Raw genomic sequence first — 24150 nt, forward strand, 5'->3', positions numbered from 1 at the left:
TCTCCTTGTTACATTTTTCTTGTGTATTTTTTGCCAACCTAAATGTTTGTGAGGTTCTGTTAAAATTAAATGCAGTTAATCTTACCTGCTGTAGACGATGCTGCCTTTTGTCTTGGAAGTTGGATAGCTGATTTAAGAATTTCGTCCTTGATCTGTGTTGGAAAACAGATTTAGATTTAATAGTTGTACTCAGCAATATTAGATTTCTCATTTTATTGGCCCAAACACCTAGTTTTATCAGATGCAAACAGAAGGGCTTATGAAGGGTTTTCTATGGCTTGCACCCTTCTGAGGGTTCCTATGCAGTCTGAAAGTATAGAACTTAATTTTATCATTTTTCCAGGTCTGGACAAGTGAGGAAACCCGTTTCAAAAATCTAAATGCTTTGGATTTTACTTGAACGTGTTTAAATGATATACTATGTCTTTTGCTACATCACAACCAGTGTAACTAACTCCATGCACACTCGGGAAGTGTTTTTTTTTCCCCTACCGTTTTGGAGACTACAAAACTTCAAAGCATTAAAAATTGTTCCTTACGAAGTGAAAAAAGGTGCTATTGATAAAACTGCTTTAGATGATCTGCATTTATTGTAGATACTCCAGTATGCACTGACAAACCATACGTTCATTTCTTATAGATACTGAAAGGAGCAGTTTATTCTAGATGCATTTTAAATATCTGGTTTCAACATTTTCATGATTTATAGAACTGGCAGATGGGCCCAATTACTATTAAAGCATTTGAAGGTTAATTGCAGAAAAAATTTGACACTGAAAAATTTTGGGAATTGGAAATTAAATATGGAGGAACTCTGCTCATGCCATCTTTCTTTAGTATAAATCGAGGTTAGCTGGACCCAAAGGCTGAAGCTAACAGCAAAACAAAATCGGATTTCTACTGTCTTGAGGCGACTTCAATCATGAAAACATGGAGGTTTATGTGAAACAGTACAAATGTTAATCTACATAGTTTATGTATTTTACACATGAAGTGGTTTATCACCAATGATCTTCCAGTGTGAAATGGTGTAGGAACAGAACATGTAAAACATTTATCTTACTGAGCTTTCAAATACACTAAGACAGAAGTGTTTACCTGCTTCTACAGGTCCTTCTCAAAATATTAGCATATTGTGATAAAGTTCATTATTTTCCATAATGTCATGATGAAAATGTAACATTCATATATTTTAGATTCATTGCACACTAACTGAAATATTTCAGGTCTTTTATTGTCTTAATACGGATGATTTTGGCATACAGCTCATGAAAACCCAAAATTCCTATCTCACAAAATTAGCATATCATTAAAAGGGTCTCTAAAAGAGCTATGAACCTAATCATCTGAATCAACGAGTTAACTCTAAACACCTGCAAAAGATTCCTGAGACCTTTAAAACTCCCATCCTGGTTCATCACTCAAAACCCCAATCATGGGTAAGACTGCTGTCCAGAAGGCCACTATTGACACCCTCAAGCAAGAGGGTACGACACAGAAAGAAATTTCTGAACGAATAGGCTGTTCCCAGAGTGTTGTATCAAGGCACTTCAGTGGGAAGTCTGTGAGAAGGAAAAAGTGTGGCAGAAAACACTGCACAACGAGAAGAGGTGACCGGACCCTGAGGAAGATTGTGGAGAAGGGCCGATTCCAGACCTTGGGGGACCTGCGGAAGCGGAGGACTGAGTCTGGAGTAGAAACATCCAGAGCCACCGTGCACAGGCGTGTGCAGGAAATGGGCTACAGGTGCCGCATTCCCCAGGTCAAGCCACTTTTGAACCAGAAACAGCGGCAGAAGCGCCTGACCTGGGTTACAGAGAAGCAGCACTGGACTGTTGCTCAGTGGTCCAAAGTACTTTTTTCGGATGAAAGCAAATTCTGCATGTCATTCGGAAATCAAGGTGCCAGAGTCTGGAGGAAGACTGGGGAGAAGGAAATGCCAAAATGCCAGAAGTCCAGTGTCAAGTACCCACAGTCAGTGATGGTCTGGGGTGCCGTGTCAGCTGCTGGTGTTGGTCCACTGTGTTTTATCAAGGGCAGGGTCAATGCAGCTAGATATCAGGAGATTGTGGAGCACTACATGCTTCCATCTGCTGAAAAGCTTTATGGAGATGAAGATTTTTCAGCACGACCTGGCACCTGCTCACAGTGCCAAAACCACTGGTAAATGGTTTACTGACCATGGTATCACTGTGCTCCATTGGCCTGCCAACTCTCCTGACCTGAACCCAATAGAGAATCTGTGGGATATTGTGAAGAGAATGTTGAGAGACTCAAGACCCAACACTCTGGATGAGCTAAAGGCCACTATAGAAGCATCCTGGGCCTCCATAAGACCTCAGCAGTGCCACAAGCTGATTGCCTCCATGCCACGCCGCATTGAAGCAGTCATTTCTGCAAAAGGATTCCAAGTATTGAGTGCATAACTGTACATGATTATTTGAAGGTTGACGTTTTTTGTATTAAAAACACTTTTCTTTTATTGGTCGGATGAAATATGCTAATTTTGTGAGATAGGAATTTTGGGTTTTCATGAGCTGTATGCCAAAATCATCCGTATTAAGACAATAAAAGACCTGAAATATTTCAGTTAGTGTGCAATGAATCTAAAATATATGAATGTTAAATTTTCATCATGACATTATGGAAAATAATGAACTTTATCACAATATGCTAATATTTTGAGAAGGACCTGTATATCTGTATCAGACTGGAAATGCTTTACATTTTTATTTAGTAAGCGTTTCTAGCAGGAACATCTATCTTGGTGGGCTGTGTCCTACCTCCATTTACCCTCTAAATAATCAGTAGTTTCCCTGTAAACCTCTGGGTCAGAATCCATAGCCTAGTTAACCAATTTTAAAACCATGTTGAGGCAGGTACCCATTAAAGTATGGTTAGTATAAAACTTCCTGTGGCAGGAGACTCCACGCCAGGTGCTAAGTCATTTTATCCCTTCAATATTTTTGCAGATTTGGTCCTTACATACATAAATCATAAGTTTGTACCAATGTTCTATAATCTACTCGGTGTATTTGAAAGGAATTTTGATAACTGTGGCTGTTACGTCAGTTTAAGCTGGTGCCATATTTTATTGGAGTCAACGGACCAAAATGGGGGATCGGAAACAAAATAAACCGAAACTCTAATGCAAAGTTTTCCTGAAGGGACAAAAAGGGGAATATCTATACTAGTTAATATTATGCTGATAAACATTTCAATTAGTAAGGTGAAAGTTGGACATTAAGTTATCAATAATACACTTCACCAGACGTTCTATATAGAGATAAAACAATAGCTTGTCAGTTTAACAAGTTGAATGCATCTGAAACCTGGCTTAATGATGAAAAATGTTCTGCTGCAGAAATGAAAGGATAGAAGTTCTTTACAACTGATGGAGGAAACAGGCCAGAGTTAGACTTTATGTTGATACAGCTGCAGTTGTCAAATAACAAGCATGTCTGAAACACCTAAAAATAAATCTGATTGTTTAACTATAGAAATGGATGTTAAATATACAGGTCCTTCTCAAAATATTAGCATATTGTGATAAAGTTAATTATTTTCCATAATGTAATGATGAAAATTTAACATTCATATATTTTAGATTCATTGCACACTAACTGAAATATTTCAGGTCTTTTATTGTCTTAATACAGATGATTTTGGCATACAGCTCATGAAAACCCAAAATTCCTATCTCACAAAATTAGCATATTTCATCCGACCAATAAAAGAAAAGTGTTTTTAATACAAAAAACGTCAACCTTCAAATAATCATGTACAGTTATGCACTCAATACTTGGTCGGGAATCCTTTTGCAGAAATGACTGCTTCAATGCGGCGTGACTTGGAGGCAATCAGCCTGTGGCACTGCTGAGGTCTTATGGAGGCCCAGGATGCTTCGATAGCGGCCTTTAGCTCATCCAGAGTGTTGGGTTTTGAGTCTCTCAACGTTCTCTTCACAATATCCCACAGATTCTGTATGGGGTTCAGGTCAGGAGAGTTGGCAGGCCAAATGAGCACAGTGATTCCATGGTCAGTAAACCATTTACCAGTGGTTTTGGCACTGTGAGCAGGTGCCAGGTCATGCTGAAAAATGAAATCTTCATCTCCATAAAGCTTTTCAGCAGATGGAAGCATGAAGTGCTCCAAAATCTCCTGATAGCTAGCTGCATTGACCCTGCCCTTGATAAAACACAGTGGACCAACACCAGCAGCTGACACGGCACCCCAGACCATCACTGACTGTGGGTACTTGACACTGGACTTCTGGCATTTTGGCATTTCCTTCTCCCCAGTCTTCCTCCAGACTCTGGCACCTTGATTTCCAAATGACATGTAGAATTTGCTTTCATCTGAAAAAAGTACTTTGGACCACTGAGCAACAGTCCAGTGCTGCTTCTCTGTAGCCCAGGTCAGGCGCTTCTGCCGCTGTTTCTGGTTCAAAAGTGGCTTGACCTGGGGAATGCGGCACCTGTAGCCCATTTCCTGCACACGCCTGTGCACGGTGGCTCTGGATGTTTCTACTCCAGACTCAGTCCACTGCTTCCGCAGGTCCCCCAAGGTCTGGAATTGGCCCTTCTCCACAATCTTCCTCAGGGTCCGGTCACCTCTTCTCGTTGTGCAGCGTTTTCTGCCACACTTTTTCCTTCCCACAGACTTCCCACTGAGGTGCCTTGATACAGCACTCTGGGAACAGCCTATTCATTCAGAAATATCTTTCTGTGTCTTACCCTCTTGCTTGAGGGTGTCAATAGTGGTCTTCTGGACAGCAGTCAGGTCGGCAGTCTTACCCATGATTGGGGTTTTGAGTGATGAACCAGGCTGGGAGTTTTAAAGGCCTCGGGAATCTTTTGCAGGTGTTTAGAGTTAACTCGTTGATTCAGATGATTAGGTTCATAGCTCGTTTAGAGACCCTTTTAAAGATATGCTAATTTTGTGAGATAGGAATTTTGGGTTTTCATGAGCTGTATGCCAAAATCATCCGTATTAAGACAATAAAAGACCTGAAATATTTCAGTTAGTGTGCAATGAATCTAAAATATATAAATGTTAAATTTTCATCATGACATTATGAAAAATAATGAACTTTATCACAATATGCTTATATTTTGAGAAGGACCTGAAGATTTGTTAAATCCAAATGGACACAGAAAAACAAGATTTTACTACAATGTTTGGCAACAGTTGATTTATTGTGATCTTTTACTCATCATTATAGGAGATGGAAGCCATTGATGCCAATGGGGTCAAACTAAAAACACTTAACTGGCAAGAAGTTAATGCTTATGAGGATCTAGACACATTTTATGAGGCATCTTAGCTATTTTATATGTAGCAGTATCTCCCGTGACTTAAAAACATAAGCTAAACAAAACTAAATCCTGAATTACAAAGGGAACAGCAAAGCTTGCAGAAAGAAAAATGGATACAAGACATTTCTGAAAACAATAAAATACGCAGAACTTTCATATAAGGGAAATCGCAAACTATTAGAGCAGAATGCAGCAGAAACACTTGTAAAAATAAAATAAAGTGTTGCTAATGGATTCAAGAGCAGTTTTATTAAAATAGGTTGTGCTTAAGCTACTGAGATTTCCACCCTTTGTTGACCTATAAACTTGATGGAATTTAATATTTATTGGTAAAAATAAAATAAAAAAGAAATACTGAACAGTGTTCAGAAATTCAAAAGTAAATGATCAGATTGCATAGAACTCTGTCATCAATAAGGAATTAGAAAGTAATCAGTTGACCTTAATAGCAGTAATTAAACTGCGTGAAGACATTTCTTCTTCCTTGGATAGTAGAACTACTGTGGAAATGTTTATTTCAAAAACAGTTGACACTATTAACACTTAATTACTACAGAAACTGGAGAGTAGTGGAGGGAGAGCACACTCATGGCTTACCCGTTATCTGGAAGTTCAGCACCAATAAGGTAAAATGAATGAAGACTCAAAATCAATTGTGGGGTCCCTCAAGGTTCCATCCTTGGTCCTAATTCATACATATTATACAGTAATACAAACTGTAAAGTTTCAGTTTGTATTTGTAGACTACACCAATTTTTTTACTGTTTTGAAAAATCCTTGGTGACCTAAAAGACGTGGAAAGCACAATAAATATCAAAGAGCAGTTTGACTTTAAGAATCGATCAGTTGAACTAAACCCAAGTTTATAATATTTAGTAAATATTCGCAAAGGATACATGAAAGTGAAAGATGACTTTCTGAGAATAACAATTAAGCCGGAAGGCACATATTAAAATTATAAAAAATTTAAATATCTAGAACTATTTCTGTATTTCACAAAACAAAATACATTTAAACCAAATGTCATTCTGTATGATAATTCTCCCTCATAGTTCAAGACATCACACATCTTTTGGAGATTTGGAGGAAAGAAGTATCGAAACAGCACTCCACCAGACTACATGTTACAGGAGAGCTATAAACCTTTTAAAAGAACCTCACTTCAGAAATCCCGAACTGTTCCGGTGGCGAAAGTTCCAGCGCTTCTGTGGAGTTTTCATTAGCAAAATGATCTGTAAATTCCGCCAGAGTGCGCTGTAGTGCTACATTTGAACGGTGCTTCACGGACAATACGGGGTTTGCATTGGAAATGGAATATGACCACATAAACACATCACGCATCAAATATACAGTAAAAAGGCGAGCAGCAGCAGTGATATAATAAATGCGACAGTGTGAAAGTGATGCAGATTAGAACTAGTTAGGATGGATGTGAACACAGCTTCAAAGACTCCAAATAGTCAAAAGTAGAAGATTTTATGCTGCAACAAAGCATTTTAGCAAACTTTAAAGGCAGGCATAAAAATCAGCAGCGACGATGGAGGTCTCGCTGTGCAGTATAAAAGGGAGTCTTGATGACCCGGCTTCCATGGTCTCCGGGTGTTTTACTTTACTGAGGGGGGCGGTGCACTTCTCCAGACCCCTCCCGCCCCCAAACGCCGTTCCACAAACAGTGACCAGCAGGCAGACCGGTAGTCAGGATCTTCTTCCACATCCAGCAGTCACAGCTGCACTCCATGCCCGCAGCCTCTCCGGGATAGAGCGCCATCGATCAAGCGTCCGTGCGTTCAGCGAAGCGGTCAGCAGGCTGGAAGTCCGCGGCGTTCGGCCGAACATGCTGGAGAACGGCAGGAAGGTGTACAAGGAGGGTCTGCTGGAGAAGCGGAGCGACGGGCTGCTGCAGCTTTGGAAGAAGAAGCATTGCGTCCTGACCGAGGACGGCGTGCTGCTGCTGCCGCCCAAGCAGCACGATCACCCACAGCAGCAGCAGCACCATAGCGGCGGTGGGGACACGGGCAAAGTCAAGGAGCTCCACTTCGCCAACATGAAGACGGTGGACTGCGTGGAGCGAAAGGGCAAGTACGTGTACTTCACCGTGGTCATGACGGAGGGGAAGGAGATCGACTTCAGGTGCCCGCAGGACGAGGGCTGGAACGCGGAGATCACCTTGCAGATGGTCCAGTACAAGAACCGACAGGCGATCCTCGCCGTCAAATCCACCCGGCAGAAGCAGCAGCTGCTCGTCGTGCAGATGCCCGGACAGAAGACCGTCCGGAGCTCCCCGAGCGTGGCGTGACCCGCGGCGAGCCCCGCAGACTCCGTCGCGCCTTCAGCGGTGAGACAATGAGACAGATTGGGGGTTTATATTCAGGAACCCAACTGTTGGGAACTTTATATTACAAAAAGGGCTACATTACTGATTTAATTTGATATTTCATAATTGTATTTAATTGAGTTCTTAAATTAAAAACATGTAATGTTCCATTTAACATATATTTATTAACATTTGACTAATTAGACGGAAAGGCTCACAGATTAAAATCAAAGTAGAGTAGGCCAAGTTAAATTCAGATAAGTAGTAATTTAAAGCATGACAGCTCCTGAGGTGTTGCTGCATAGGATAACTTCCAAATTTGCACCATGATGTTGTGCAGCTCTTACTGCTGAGGAGTGCTCCGCTCTCAGATTTCCACACACGTGGCTCTCTGTGGCAGCAGCTGGTTTGTGAGGTTCTAACACAACATCGATGTGTGAACCCATTTAAATATAGTTCAGTTACTGTATTTTTAAACTGCTAAAAGGAATCCAGTTTTCAATGTGCCCCACATCTGCCCAATTCTGTCCCAGCAGAGACTGTTTTCATCAGGGCTGACCCAAGGTTAAAGGGGGCCCTGGGCAGGATTTGATTTAGGAGCCCACCAGCCAGCACTGCAGCATCATTGAAGAAAAAGTGATTTTAGAGGTACCTTAAGAGCTAAAGATGAATTCCTTAAATTGACTGGATTACTGTTGTGTCAATCAGCTTGCATTATTTAGTGGATAAGTAGGATTCTGAGTTTTAAAAGGTAAAAGGTGTAAATATTCTGCAGTGACTAAGTAATTTCTTTAAATTCTTTTGTCCTGCAGTCATTATGTAGAGCGCTTTTAATACAGTTTAGCTAATCGTTTTGTAGTCACATAGGGAAATCAGCTAGTGTGGATAAAACATGAGCCCAAGTCTGATGCAAGTAACAGAAGGTTTTTAAACACAGTAGCAGCATAAAATTATTACTCTACTAACACCACTACAAAATAGTTTTTTTTTTCGTCACATACGTACGCATGGTATACTTCTCAGTTCTTAAAACCTTTTACCTTATAAATAATCTAAACTGAAATGAGGAATTTTAAATTCTCCCACATCTTGTTTAAATAACACTGGAGCAAATGTAAAATTTGCCTCATTCTCCATAAACTACAAATGACAACAAAACAAGGTCTATAATCTAGACTGTTAGTATTCAATGTCAGCCCCCTGCTGGCCTGGAGGCCCTAAGCAGTGGCTCACTTTGCTTACGCCTCAGGCCACATCGGGCTTTCATCTGTGCTGAGATTGTAGTAGAAAACGTTTTCACTAATAGGCAGCAGTGATTGGTGATCTGGACAAGACCCTCTTTCTGCTGCCTGACACACAACCATACACACATGCACTTCCCCTGTGAAACCCTTTCTGCTAAAAAAGTCCTTAAAAATGACAAAAATATTCCTGCAATTTAGCACTGAATCATAAGCCCATGGTGTACAGTAATATTTTCTTACAGTTCTTACACTGTCAATATTAAAGTCCTTAAAGGGATAGTTTAGAGTTTTAAAAGAGAGGTTCTGCGATGTTATAGTCAGTAATAGTTCCCCTACCTCTAGACAGATTAGGTATCGCTGTGTGTTTGTAGGAAAGTAAATTAATACTAAGTGCTGTGGAAAGCTAACAGCTAGTCGGACGGACACAATGTTCAAGCTCATTTTATCAATTTATATGAAAAAGAAAAATTTCCATTCCTATTAGACAGTGCCATATTAGCACATATCACAAGGGATGATTGTGTTTGTAGTCATTTCCCTGCTGACCAGTGTCTATGTCACGCCGCTAAAGTTGCATCAGTTGACCCTGCTGGACGTATCAATCCTCTTCAGCTGCTGCGACTCTTCAGTCTGCTCTAAATCCACCAAGAGGTGAGGAAACATTTGGATTACAACAGGCTGTCGTTTGTGTAACGACATTGAAGATGGTCTTTTCCTGTTTTTTTTCCGGGTCTCTTAGTTGACTGGAAGTTGTCCTGGTGGGCTCATGATTAGCTGACCCGGCAGACTGATAGCCCCTTGAGAAAGTGTAGATGTTCAGTAACTGCTAAAACAACATTATGTTCCATGGATACAGGGTCCATTTGACTAACTTACCACTGCTCAGAGGATTTGTTTCTACAAACCTACTGCAATATGACAGCTGTCAACTACAGGTAAGGGAACTATTACTGATTAGAACTTTACAGAACCTCACGTTAAAACATTCTGAACTGTCCCCCTAGGGGTGCCACTGACACAAATGACATGCCCCCAAGGGAAGAAAACCATTCAACATATATCAGACACAGCCATATCCACGGGTTTGTTTTCACACTAGCATTCTCTTGTACTTCCCCAGTCTGATTGTTTAATTTATAGGCGATAAGTCTATGGATTTTGTAATTATGCTTACATTTGCTCTATAAAACTAAAAACTCCCATTCTTGTGACTGCATGGCCTGAATGGTTTTACCTTTTCTCCTCTTCTCTATAAACCACAATTGATTGCATCCACAGGTGAATTTGACACTCACCCGAGGAAGAATTTGAACCCAGGCTTCATCTCCCCCTGCTGCTACTTCACCAAGCTCCATCCTCCAGGAGAATGCCCCCTGTTTCATGTTGTGGTCACCACACACCAGCCCACCCCCCTTTTTTTCAATACAGAGACTTACTTCACAAAAGACTGATGGACTAAAAGCATGTGAGAAAACATCTGTATTCTACCGTGCAATGGGTTTGTCCCTTATTTATTTGATGTGTATATATATTTTTTATAAAAATGTTCTGTCTTTGAATGTCAAGTGTGGGAGTTGCTGGAGTGGAACAGGAAACGTTCGGTAAACTTGGAACGCCTAACACACTCGGACTTTAAGGAAGCGTTTCGTGATGTTGCCTAAAGATTACAAAGCCTGAAACCTTCAAGAGATGTCGGTGAAGGAAGGCTCGTCTAGTGACACAGCGGTCCTTCCTTTAGCTTTTAGGAAGCATTTTCTTATCGCTTCCTGGGACGCTGCATATCTGCGGTTGGTGGCTGTAGGTTAGTCCAACCAGCTCATTATGGATGAAACATGTCAATACTCCTGGTTTTATTTTCTAACAGAGCCAAAGACTCATTTGATACATTTCTCTTATTGTGCAGTGTTTCTCCTCACTACACTAAACATGTATAGATTGAGAATACGATCCTGCTCTACATATGAACAATTGGTTTTATATGCTTGATTACAACAGTGTATTTTAGTGTTTCCACTGTGTGCGTCAGTTGTTTTCTTTTGCTGCATTTGTAATGTTCTTAAGTGTAGGACATACACTGGCTTATTAACCATGTACAATAAGGTTAAACTGACCTTTCAAAAAACTGAGCTGCTTCAGCAACAGTTTCAATGCTTGGATAACATCTTAGTAGAAACCTAAAATTACATTCAACTTAGACATTAAAAACAGCCACACTGGAATTGTCACTATCTATAAAATTTGTGCTATTTAATGAGGTTTCTGAATGGGTAATTCTGTTAAAGTTTATTTTCTGGGTGACAAGTGCTAGCAGGTTAGTGAACTAAGCCATTGTAGAAGCTTTATGCTTTTTCAGCTTATGGTGCGCTTGTTTTGTACACAGAATTTGGATTTTCTGACGTCCCAGCTGGAAATACACAAAGAAAGACAGATTTCCGACTCTGTAAATCAAAGGTCTTTAAGCAGGTCCGAGTTCTAGATCCAATGTGGCTGCCCCACAAAGTTGCACGTCTGAAGTGTTAATTTGCACTTCTGACCTAAAGTATTTTGTTAAACCAGTGGCTCGCCGCACCTTTTATTAGTGAAAATGTTCCTTTAGAGTTTCAACAAATAAACGGAACAGGGAACCATTGTTATCTGCATGTATTTCAAACAGTAAACAACAATTTTACCAAAGTTACCAAAAAAAATAAATGCCCAATTGTTAAATTACATGGGTGCATAATAGTTTATAGGCACAAAATGGAAGTGTGAAACAACAGTGTGTTGATGTGTAGATACGAACAAGATTGTGTATTGATGATCATAACAGACCTCTATAATTTAAAAGCTTTAGAGCGTCTCTTTTCCAAGCTGCTCTAAGCTGATTCATAATTATTTACTGGAGAGGGACAATAATCCTTGTCCAATACTTAAAATTACATCCAGAGGGTTTTGTATGACTCAAATAACAAAATAGTAAACATGTTGGAAGAATCTATATTGTGTTAATTGCATAAGGAAGGAAACAAACATATATCTCAATAAGTCACTGTTGCAGCTCAGTTTTTTGAACGCCCGGGAAAAATTCCAAATCTGATTTATATCATGAAGAAAAGTTAGAGCTTGGATAAGAAAGAAAACATAACAATACATGTAAAGGCTGTGCACAGAGCAATATTCAGTCACACACGGTAGACAGCAGCCTTAGAAATGTCTTGTGTTGCACCAGGACATGCTTTATCTCACTGTGGCTCATGATGTTTCCTTTTTCCGGGGAGGGTCTCCCACCGCTTACCAGTGTATCACAGTTTATCCAACACATGCCTTTGTGTTGCTGTCATCTCCCACACAGGGCCAAAGCTGTGCCCTTTAGCTAACGTAGCTGCGTGATCCTTGTCCAACATGCCTTCCTGTTTTCATCATTCCGCACCGTTAGGAACTACTGTCCAATTTCTTATTTCCACGGAGATCTATTTTCATACCTCAAAAAGATACATTCCATTAAAATAACAAACAAAAAAATCCTAAACATGCCAAGTGTTTTGTGTGGTTTCTCTTTCTCTCCCACAGCAGCAGATAAATGGCAGGACCCTGTGGCCCAGTGGGGTTACTTTAATTGTTAAATTTAGGTGGCTCCGCCTCAGTCAGTCTCCAGCCTTTCAATCCTTTACTGCCGCCGAAGCTCTCACCCCGTGTTTCCTGTTCTAAATGTAGCAGCCACACAGAAAGTTGGGTTTCAGTGCCAGTTGCTGCCACTTAGACAAACTGCCAGTGTGTAATGTGAACAGCGCATGTGGCTGCAGCCACTCTGCTGCATAAAACCTTGTTAATTCAATTCAACTGGGCCCACTTGAAGGCAACTGTACAAGAAATTCTCCTTAAGAGACGTGGAAAGGTTTTTGAAAAAACTGAACATTTTAAACATTTCCCCTCCATTTTTTTTGTACAAACCTAAAATGTCATCCATGGTTGTGGAGCGTCTGAGTGCTGTGTCCAAATTCAGAGGCTGCATCCTATGAAGGACTGGTCTACGTAGGCAGGGTGGCGGCCTACATAGACCAGCGGAAATTATCGACAGGATGGTCTAGCCTTCACCAGCTGTTCCCGCCCTTACCTCAGTGTAACTTCTGTCTCCTAGCAACCGTGACAGCGTGAAGCACAGAGCTGTGAAGCCCGAAGGTTAATCTAGTTGTCTCCACTGTAAATAACTGCACATGGTTTTTATTTACCCGTTTTTACATTCCTGATGGCTTACAAGTTTGTTTTCTTTAAAATGATTGTGTTTTATTCTCCTAATTTTATTCTCGCTCAGTAATCAGCCATTTAAATATTAAAAATAGCATTTATGTTCATAGATATAAAAAAAATAATACCCAAGTAAAGTATATTGATGACAAATACCACTAAATTTATTGGTAAAACTTTTAACAACATACACAAGACAATAACCAGGTTTAAATCCGTTTGTATTTATTAATTATAAAAACAAATAACCCAAACATTGTCAGATATAATCTGACTGAATTATATCTGTGTTTAACTTCCACTCACTGGTGAAACCCAGCGGCAATATGAAAACAATGGACGGAGAGACCGGCGTCTTCCCCCGCTACAGTGAGCCTCGACTGCCCGGTCAGCTGACAGCTGGCGAGGCGAACCAGCTGTTAGCGCAATGAGAGCAGACATCTCCGAACACATAAAGCACTTTTGCAATAAGCAATATCTTGGTAAACTGAACAGATATTTCAGTTTTACACAGCTACATTTTCCCCTAAAAACATTCTAAAAGTTAATTTTGTTTCACAGAAAATGTAATATATCCAACTTTATTCACAGCTTTTCTCTCTCCTCTGCCATTGCTACTTCCGTTTGAACTGCGACCGCTACCACTACGATCCGCAATAAATCGTAGGATAGGGTGAGCCAGTATGGATACACTGGACCAATCCAGTCCGCATTTGGAAGAGCCTTCGAAGAGCCTAAAATGCGGCCTTTGAAGGATGCAGCCCCCTAACCCTAAGCCCATTTTGGCATACTACCATGTCAAAATGTCTTCTTTACCGCTTCCAAAGTCCTATTTAATAGCCTACAGCAGCCCTGTTGGTTGTATTGGGTAATACATTGCATAGCGGCAACTTTACATGGGGTTGTAATCTGTCTTGGGCCTTCAGAAAGAACCTCAGATAATGTTATTTAAAGCCAAGGAGGCAACATAGAGCTGTGGCTCAGTAATGGAGTGGGCTTCTTTTCAGGGTATGGATGACTGTCCTGCAAATACTCCTCTGAGGTTGCATCATAAATAGTTGGATGGCTGAACAGAAAAAGGAAACCAACTTTAGTGGACTTAAATAAGTTTTTAAAAAAAGCCACAGGTAAGCACCATTTTAGGACTTTTCCGCCAGCAAACTGTGTACAGACTGGTTTCATTGTTGGGTGGTGGCCCTACAATGAAACCCATCTACTGGAAATTACAGGTAGTTTCACAAAGTATGTGAAAATAAAAGCATATGCACTTGTTTTAGATGATTAGCCACACAAAAGCTAAACAGTGTACCTTTTCCTGGTAGCTTTCAGTAGAGTAGTGTTACATAGTGAAGAGAAGATCAACAGGAAAATGTTTAGGTTAGAGTCCCTTTCTCTGCTGACAGATGCCTTTTGAACTCACCGCTGCAGCTGCTCTTCAAACATTACTTAAGAAGTCTTTGCTGGGGCTTGAAGCGGCGGATGACCGCTGACTAATTTCTCGCCGTCAGCGGCTATCTTTGATTGGGACAGAGTTGTGTGAACTTGTGACAGCAGGCGCATGTGGCTGCAAGTCATTTAAGAAGAGCATTCAATCCAGACATGCAGAGCCTCTTGGGTAACTCTTACATCTGTTTCAACACAAAACTTCCACCAGCTTAAAAGAAACATTCTATAATTGTTGAGGCTGTGTAAATACAACATTTTACTACCCTAATTTAATACAATGCATTGCAAAGGGATTCATACTGCTATCTCCTGTGCAGCCTATTGCAACCAACAGCACCTACCAAGAATTGGTGTTTACCTTAACTGATATCCATGGCAAAGAGTGCATTGATCAGAGAAGCAGCCAAAAAAAAACATGGTAACTCTGTAGGAGCTGCAGAAAATCACGGATAAGCTGGGCAAATCAGTCAACAGTATAACTATGAGCCTTTTTGGAAGGCTGGCAAAAAGAAAGAAATAAGAAGTCCTGTTTCATATTTGCTACCATCCATGTAAAAGATACAACAAATGTGGATGAAAATGGACTGGTTGGATGAAACCAAGCTTTTTTGCCTAAGCTACATTGGGGGGGAAACTAACAGTGTACATTCCCTGAACACACATTCCCATTGTGACACATGGAGGAGACAGTATAATGCTGTGGGGATGCTTTTCTTCAGCAATTACAGAGAAGATGATAAGATGGATGAATACAGGGCTATCCAGAAAAGAAAGAAATGTTATAGGCTGCAAATAATTACCAGCAGGTCAGCTATTCTAAACATGCAGCCTGAGCAAAATCATTTTGTGTTAAAATGTTCCAGTCAACTCCCAAACCAATCTAAGAAAGAATCAGCAGCAAGATTTGACATTTGCTGCTAATAGACACTTTTCATCCAGTATGAAATTGAGCTATTTTGTAAAGAATGGGCAAATAAAAATCCGCTTATCTGCCTAGAGATATACTCTAAAAGAGTTCCATCAGTAATTACAGGAAGAGATGGATAAGCAGCACTTAAAAGCCATATCTAATCTCCAGCTCGGTGATCACTAAGATAACAGGGATTTCAGACGCTCTCACGAAGCTTTAATTCCCTCCAGTCTCCGGTCAAAGATCATTCAGACACCTGGATGTAGCCTCCTCTCAGATTTTTTCGTTATGCAAAGTGGCTGGTGAAGACATAACAGGTAGGCAAAGAAAGGCCCATTATACTGGGACATCTGGCATCAGAACAACTCAATGGGCTTTGTCAGACGGTGAAACAGTTCATCAGAACCAAGAACGAGGAACAGATTGTTCACACACTCGCTGTTTTGTCTTCTGCCTGCTGTGTAGGTGGGAGATAGTATTGGATTGTTGGATTGCTTTGTGGTGCTTTGCTCAGGCTGTCTTAGAACTCAAGCCAACTTGTTTGCACCTACTGGGTCTACTGTATTCCTGAATTCTAGCGAGAGCTTCACTCTCTCTCTCTTTTTGAGCATTGCCATTTTTTTTGAAGCCCTGGATTATATGGAGCAGAAATTACATCATACTACCTTAGAACTTGTTCTCAGCATTGTCAAAACATTATGCCTCATGTGATTAGCCATTATCTGCCAGTAAATTGCGGTGTGAGCATGTAAACTCCGGGAATACTTAGCCATCTGCTCAGCAGTCCATAAACTCTGTTTGATGCTTTCTGTTTAAATGACCCAAATGGCAAAGAAATGATTATGATAAGCATGACAAGCTGGTGTGCAGCTTTGTGAGTGTGCATGGGGGTGCTGTTTCAACTATGCTATGCAAACAAGGCCTTCTCTAGTAGCTGGTAGTCTTTGTGATTCATAGATGCCGTGTCTTGTTTTGGTCTGACTCTGTTTTGCCAGTTTTCCATGTATATGCAGTAATAAAACTGAACATTGTTGAGAGGAGTGGGGAGGGGCAGATTCACTAAGGGTTTTTATGTCTTGCAAAGTCAATTTTGGTGCAACAATCTGTCTTTATTATCCAAGCAAAGCTGAGAAATATAAGCCTGGATTAGTCGTTGATTATTTCCAGCCTCCTGACTAATAACAGGTCTGTTTGCTTCAGACTTTCCAATGTGTGCTGCTGCTTTCATTATTAAAATGTGTTCATTGTATGTGTGCTTGCAAAAAGACAAAGTTCTGGACTCCCACCAATTGAAGTGAGCATTCTTATAGGTGCTAGTTTTGACTTCCGATCGCACATTTTAAATCCCTGATTAGATATGGTCTGGATTCCTGTTAGATGCTGCAAATGGTGCTCCTTCTTCACCTTTTCGTACATACTGTCAGTCAGCTGTGTATGTAAGTCCCCCCTGTTCAAAAATAAGCTATTAATTAAATCATGCTAAAGAACTTTACATTTTTATTTTAAGAGTTTTTTGGACTGCATGGTAGCATTGCCTCAAGACGGTGCTGGGTTGGAATTCTGGCCCGGGGTTTCTCTGCATGGTTTGCGTGTTCTCCCTGTGCATGCGTGGATTCTCTCTCTTGGTACTCCAAACTGTTAGGGTAATTTGTCTCTCTAAATTGCCCTTAAGTATGAGCATGTGCATCTATGGCTGTTTGTCCTGTGTGCTTCCTTGTGATGAGCTGGCAACCCATCCAGGGTGTACCCCCTTATGCTCCAATGACTACTGGTGATGGGCATCAGACCCTAGAATAAGTGGATATAGACGGATTTATTTTAATAGTGTAATTTGCTCAAATTAGTCAAAATATCCGACTTTTACACCAGCCCATCCCTCTCCCTCAGACTGTACATGTGCAGCTTTAGCTATTGCTAATCAGTATGTTGGTGGAGGAATGTATTTTATCTGTCACTGCATCTGAGTTGGTTTTCTTCAGATAATCTAGTCCTGTCCACAGTTCACAACTATTCAAACATATGTAGATTTTAAAACAAAACTGTTGAACAATATTATTTTACAAAAGAAAATAAAACAATAAAGATCTAAAGTTAAATGCAGAGTTAGTGAGCAGTGAGATGGATCAGTGTTGATATATGTTAAGCAGCAGTTCCCTGCATCTGTGTGTCTGAGTATTTAAAGTTTGCAATGTCAGTAGAGTTGGCTCCCCTGCACTTCCTGCCCTTTGACCCTGTTTTTGCCTGCTAGCTTTATTGCTGGACCACCTTGCACTCTAACCAACCACGCACACACATTCAGCAGCACTTGTTGGCCAACCACCCTGCAGAGTCAGTGCTGGTCAGCTGGCTCAGCCTCACTCAGTGATCAGAGCAGAGCAATAGTGATAGGAGTAGAAATGTCACCTTGGTCTTTGCTGCAGCTGAAAAACGTTGTAAAATTTTGACTTGGGCTGAACACAGCTGAAGCCACAGATAGGGAGGCTGGAAAGGCCTCATGAAAGAAAAATTACCTGGGTAAATTTCTATCCACAAGCAATGGAAAATGGGCTATTGTCCACAGTGAAATAAGTCCTGCACCAACATGGGCTGAGACGCCACTCAGAAAGGGGGTGTTTTGCAGCAGGAGGGACTGGTGCACATAATGAAATACAGGTCCTTCTCAAAATATTAGCATATTGTGATAAAGTTCATTATTTTCCATAATGTAATGATGAAAATTTAACATTCATATATTTTAGATTCATTGCACACTAACTGAAATATTTCAGGTCTTTTATTGTCTTAATATGGATACATACAGCTCATGAAAACCCAAAATTCCTATCTCACAAAATTAGCATATTTCATCTGACCAATAAAAGAAAAGTGTTTTTAATACGAAAAACGTCAACCTTCAAATAATCATGTACAGTTATGCACTCAATACTTGGTCGGGAATCCTTTTGCAGAAATGACTGCTTCAATGCGGCGTGGCATGGAGGCAATCAGCCTGTGGCACTGCTGAGGTCTTATGGAGGCCCAGAATGCTTCGATAGCAGCCTTTAGCTCATCCAGAGTGTTGGGTCTTGAGTCTCTCAACGTTCTCTTCACAATATCCCACAGATTCTCTATGGGGTTCAGGTCAGGAGAGTTGGCAGGCCAATTGAGCACAGTTATACCATGGTCAGTAAACCATTTACCAGTGGTTTTGGCACTGTGAGCAGGTGCCAGGTCGTGCTGAAAAATGAAATCTTCATCTCCATAAAGCTTTTCAGCAGATGGAAGCATGAAGTGCTCCAAAATCTCCTGATAGCTAGCTGCATTGACCCTGCCGTTGATAAAACACAGTGGACCAACACCAGCAGCTGACACGGCACCCCAGACCATCACTGACTGTGGGTACTTGACACTGGACTTCTGGACTTCTGGCATTTTGGGATTTCCTTCTCCCCAGTCTTCCTCCAGACTCTGACAACTTGATTTCCGAATGACATGCAGAATTTGCTTTCATCCGAAAAAAGTACTTTGGGCCACTGAGCAACAGTCCAGTGCTGCTTCTCTGTAGCCCAGGTCAGGCGCTTCTGCCGCTGTTTCTGGTTCAGCAGTGGCTTGACCTGGGGAATGCGGCACCTGTAGCCCATTTCCTGCACACGCCTGTGCACGGTGGCTCTGGATGTTTCTACTCCAGACTCAGTCCACTGCTTCCGCAGGTCCCCCAAGGTCTGGAATCGGCCCTTCTCCACAATCTTCCTCAGGGTCCGGTCACCTCTTCTCGTTGTGCAGCATTTTCTGCCACACTTTTTCCTTCCCACAGACTTCCCACTTAGGTGCCTTGATACAGCACTCTGGGAACAGCCTATTCGTTCAGAAATTTCTTTCTGTGTCTTACCCTCTTGCTTGAGGGTGTCAATAGTGGCCTTCTGGACAGCAGTCAGGTCGGCAGTCTTACCCATGATTGGGGTTTTGAGTGATGAACCAGGCTGGGAGTTTTAAAGGCCTCAGGAATCTTTTGCAGGTGTTTAGAGTTAACTCGTTGATTCAGATGATTAGGTTCATAGCTCGTTTAGAGACCCTTTTAATGATATGCTAATTTTGTGAGATAGGAATTTTGTGTTTTCATGAGCTATATGCTAAAATCCTCCGTATTAAGACAATAAAAGACCTGAAATATTTCAGTTAGTGTGCAATGAATCTAAAATATATGAATGTTAAATTTTCATCATTACATTATGGAAAATAATGAACTTTATCACAATATGCTAATACTTTGAGAAGGACTTGTAGATGGCATCATGAGGAAAGAACATTATGTGGAAATATTGTAGCAACATCCAAAGATATTAGCTGGTAAGTTAAGGGTTGGGGACAAATGGGTCTTCCAAATGGACAATGACTCCTATAATACTGGCATGTTTATTACGAAGTGACCTTAGGACAACACGGTTAATGTTTTGGAGTGGCCAACACAAAGCCTAGATTTTAATCCGAAAGAATGATTGTGTGCAGAGCTGAAAAGGTGCATGAGCAAGGCGGCCTATTTACCTGTGTTAGTTTCACCAGTTCTGTCAGGAGGAATGGGTCAAAATTCGAGCTATTGTCAGAAGCTTAAGGGAGTATCCAGTAAGTTTGACCCAAGCTAAACAGTTTATAATGTAAATCTACCAAATACTAAGGAAATGTATGAAAACCTCATTCTGAAGAAAAGTATAAAAAGTAAATCTTTTTCTCATTATTCTGGCAGCACAGATGTTCGTAATCCCATCTGATCTAAATATGTTTAGTCTGATTTAAAATCAGACATAAGAAAAAAAAGGCTCTGTGTCTCTGTTCATTTAAATATCTGGTGTTTGTGCTACTTTCTGTTCATCCATAATTATTGCTAGCTATGATAAACCCAAAGGTTGTCTCTGTTTTTTTTTAAATAAATAATTTCCCTCCTGCTGCTGTAATGTGATCTAGGAAGCAGGGAAGATATTTAATCCAGGCCTTGTCTCAGTCAAGCAAAAGTCCAATTATGCTGTCTTCTGTTGTCCACACTCACAGCTAATAAACATCCTCTTCCTTATCGGTATCAGTATGATGCTGCTGTAAGCTGTGGACTCCTTAATACAGACAGGATGTCTGCATCTGTCCCGTCACCTGTGCACACACACAAAGGTGATCTGATATCTGCCCACGATAACAGCAGTCAGGCAGCTGAGATGACTCGACTTCCTCGTCATCCCCCGGATGTCAGTGATAGGACAGGCATCAGCAGGAGCAGCTGTGTCCCAGCCAATCCCTGACCTATCTCTGTTTGTATGAAAGGCGCAGTTCCTCTTTTGCATGAGATAATGCTGTTGTTGCACTGGGATTATCTTTCCCAGGAGTGAAACAGCAGTTAAAAACAATGCAAATGGAGACGTTGAACCCATTTGCAGATGAACTGATTTTAAAAACGGAGTGCGTGCCAAAATCAGTTAAGGCTCTTTGTGTTCTCTGTCACCACCTGCTTCATTTTAGGACAAGTGCAGCTTCTGAAATAAACAATGCATTTTAGGAGCTCTTTATGATTATTAGGGATGGTCCTGTTGCATAATTTGGACTCTGTCCCTTGCCGCTTCAGTTCTTTTTTGAAAACTAAAATGTATAAAATGACCTAATTATTTTTTGTGTAAAACATCTACAGTAAAGTCCAAAATAGAAAAAACAAATTCAACCAAGAAGTTTACTTCTGATAGAAAATGAGACAGGTATCTCCTAAGATAAGATAAGACAATGTAAAAGGAGTATCAACTAAAAAAAACATCTTTTTTCCACTTTATTTAAAAAATAGCATATTACCACTTGTGTTTTGACCGTTGATCTTTTCTGATTACCTCTAAGTCTTTGAGGCTGGAAGGTCTCCTTGCCATCAGCCCAATCTTTAGCTCCCTTCACCGTGTCTCCTTCAGATTTTGGGCCAAACATAAAGAATAAACCATTTTGGGACTACCGTAACTTCAGCGTGAAAGAAACAGAAAAGAACCAGATCAAGAGGCATAAAAATATGTCAACATGCAGGACTGAAAAACAGAGGCTGCTCTTTTAAATGTTTTTTGTTTCTAATTGGAAAATGTCTGAATAAACATGATTTGTGTCACTTAGAGGAACCAAATGGGGAACAACAGCATATATTAAAAATGTGTTTCTGTGCTGTGCTGGTTTTGCAGTAGCTGACCTGACATTTCTTCTAACTTCATGAATACACAACCTTTTATCCCTTAGAGGCAGACCTGACATTTCCCTCTGAATTCTCTGCAGTTACAGCTAATCATCATCGTCTTTCCCAGCAGGAGGTTTCCCTTTATTTTGGGCATCACTGGGATAAACACAGCAATTGTTTTGTCTCCTGGAAAGTGATTCAGTAACATGAACCTAAGCTATGGTAACAGTAGTAAGGGAATGGCTTTTCAACTCTATCCAGGTCTATAACATGGGCGTGTTAGGCTTTGTGCATGCATGTAGTGAAAAGACAGGTCCTTCTCAGGTTAAACAAGGATAAACAAGGCTACTTGCAAAAGGAAGTTTTTGCTGTGCTTGCACCATCCACAGAAAAACAGAGAATATTATTGGAAAGATTGAGATTTGTGATTTCCTCCTGTGCCTGTGACCATGAGAAAGAGTTGATGGTGTGAAGGTGCAACTTTATCCATGTCAAAGCAGTTCAGCGAGGAATTAAAAACAGCAAATTTCATGCTGATGGTATGAGTCCTGCATTCTAGCAGGATTATCGGAGTCAGCTTTATTCACCAAATTTGTGGACACAAACAAGGAGTTGGACTGGTTCAACTTTGATCTCAATGAAGACATTTTAAGTGTAAATATATAAAAAGGAAAATAATATTTTTTTGTAAACATGTGGTTCATTCTTAAGGAGTGTTCATTCTGCAGAAAGCAGAATGAACATAAAAAACACACAAAGTACTAGAGTGTGAAGTACCAAGGCTGCCATCTGCAACACCATATTGGATATAATTCACAAAATCTATCTAGAAAGTCGGTAGAATAATCCAATCACCAAAATCACTCCTGTACTTCAATGGCTTCAATTTCAATTGAAAATCATAAAAATAGTCCACAAAGCACTAAATGCTTCAGCATCTCAGTACTTCTCAGAAATGCTCCCTGTCCTTAATCTCAGGTCTCTCAGGTCATAAGGTTCAGGCCTTTCAGCCGTTCTGATGACCGGGCTTTCAGTACCTGTGGCCCTTCTCCCTGGAACAACGCTTCTTGCTGATCTGATGACAGGTTATGGCTGTGCCTCTATTTACAACCAAACTCAAAACATTTTTAGTTTCACATGCCTACAGTGAATGGCTGTGTGTATGTGAAGTTGCATTTACTTTCCTGACTGAAATAAGACATACAGTACATCTGCAGTTATGACTCATCACTTGATTTCCTTTTTTTAATCAGTTTGTACAGGGATATGTTCCGTGTGCAGTGCACAGGCAACCGGATCTTTGTACAACCAAATGTGGAGAGAAGAATGACATTTTGCCCATTCTTCTGTCCAAAATAGCTCCAGGTCAGTCAGGCTGTGTTAGGAATAACCTTAATTAATATGCTCATAGCTGTTTTTCCCATCTATACTATAGTGAAATAAAATATAAGTTCTAATGTTTCCCTTTTGTAACAATAGGATAAGAATGCTCATAGACATACAGTACAAGGATAAATGGCCCAAGGTTTGTCATAAATGACCTGAAGCTGGGGCCCTGGGTTTGATAGTGGAGCAGCTGGCATAACTAGGTTGATTAGAAAGCTTCAGCACACTTAGATTAAGTATGAACACCCGCTACTACGCAATCTACCAGATAGACACCACAATGGTGACACATAATCTACTGATAATCACTGAGGGAGTGCACATCCATTGCATTGGAGTGCCAGATATAAAAGCTACATGTGACCTTCTATCGGGGCTCTTTGTCATCCTCTAACAGACGGCGACGGTCCAAGACGGGAGCCTCAGCGCTGATCTATGTAATCATTCCTCTGCCTTAATTTAGATTAAAAAGAGTTAAACGTTAGAAACGGGTTGAGAGTCGTTCCTTTAAGAGTCTTTAGATAGAGTGTGTGATCGCTTCATGGGGACCAAATACCAGAGGAGCTCCGAGGTCTGACCGCCAGCAGGGTGCGGTAGCCCGGACAGCTGGATGGAGAGCTGTAAGCATCAATCTGTAAGTCTTTCCACAGTTTCCCAATTGGATTTTGACTGGGACATTCCAACACATACATGTTGCCACACAGCAATCTAAACCATTCCCATTGCAACTTTGGCTTTATGTTTAGAGTTCTGTCCAGTTGGAAGGGGAATCTCAAAGTACTCAAAGTGTTTTGCAGCCTCTAACAGCTCCATCCATTTTCACATAACTCTAGTCAGCAGTCCCCTATGACGTACTGCAGTCCCACAGCAAAATGCTGCTACCACCATTTTCCATTGACAGTATGTTGTGGGCAGGGTTATGCATAGTTTTTCACAAAAAATAGTGTTTTCCTTGTAGGTCAGAAAATTCCATTGTGATCTCATTTGACCAGAGCACTATTTTTTTTTATGTTGTTTCCTCTTTCCACTCTTCCATTAATTCCAGTTTTGTGAAATGCACAACTAGTAGTTGTCAAGTAAACAAATTCTCCCACCTGAGCTGTGGATCTCTGCAGCTCCTCCAGAGTTACCATTGGGCTCTTGGC

At 40.7% G+C, this 24150-nt stretch overlaps 1 protein-coding gene across 1 annotated transcript; it reads left to right on the plus strand.

Annotated features, from left to right (window-relative positions):
• Positions 1 to 5186: 5186 nt before the first annotated feature.
• Positions 5187 to 12384, plus strand: phlda1 (pleckstrin homology-like domain, family A, member 1). Its single transcript, XM_047390365.1, has 2 exons — positions 5187 to 7653; positions 10155 to 12384. Exon 1 carries the CDS (start codon positions 6856 to 6858, stop codon positions 7612 to 7614), a length of 759 nt encoding a protein of 252 aa, XP_047246321.1. The 5' UTR covers positions 5187 to 6855; the 3' UTR covers positions 7615 to 7653; positions 10155 to 12384.
• The last annotated feature ends 11766 nt before the right edge of the window (positions 12385 to 24150 follow it).

Source organism: Girardinichthys multiradiatus, chromosome 17, assembly GCF_021462225.1.
Source record: "Girardinichthys multiradiatus isolate DD_20200921_A chromosome 17, DD_fGirMul_XY1, whole genome shotgun sequence".
Lineage (NCBI taxonomy): Eukaryota > Metazoa > Chordata > Actinopteri > Cyprinodontiformes > Goodeidae > Girardinichthys > Girardinichthys multiradiatus.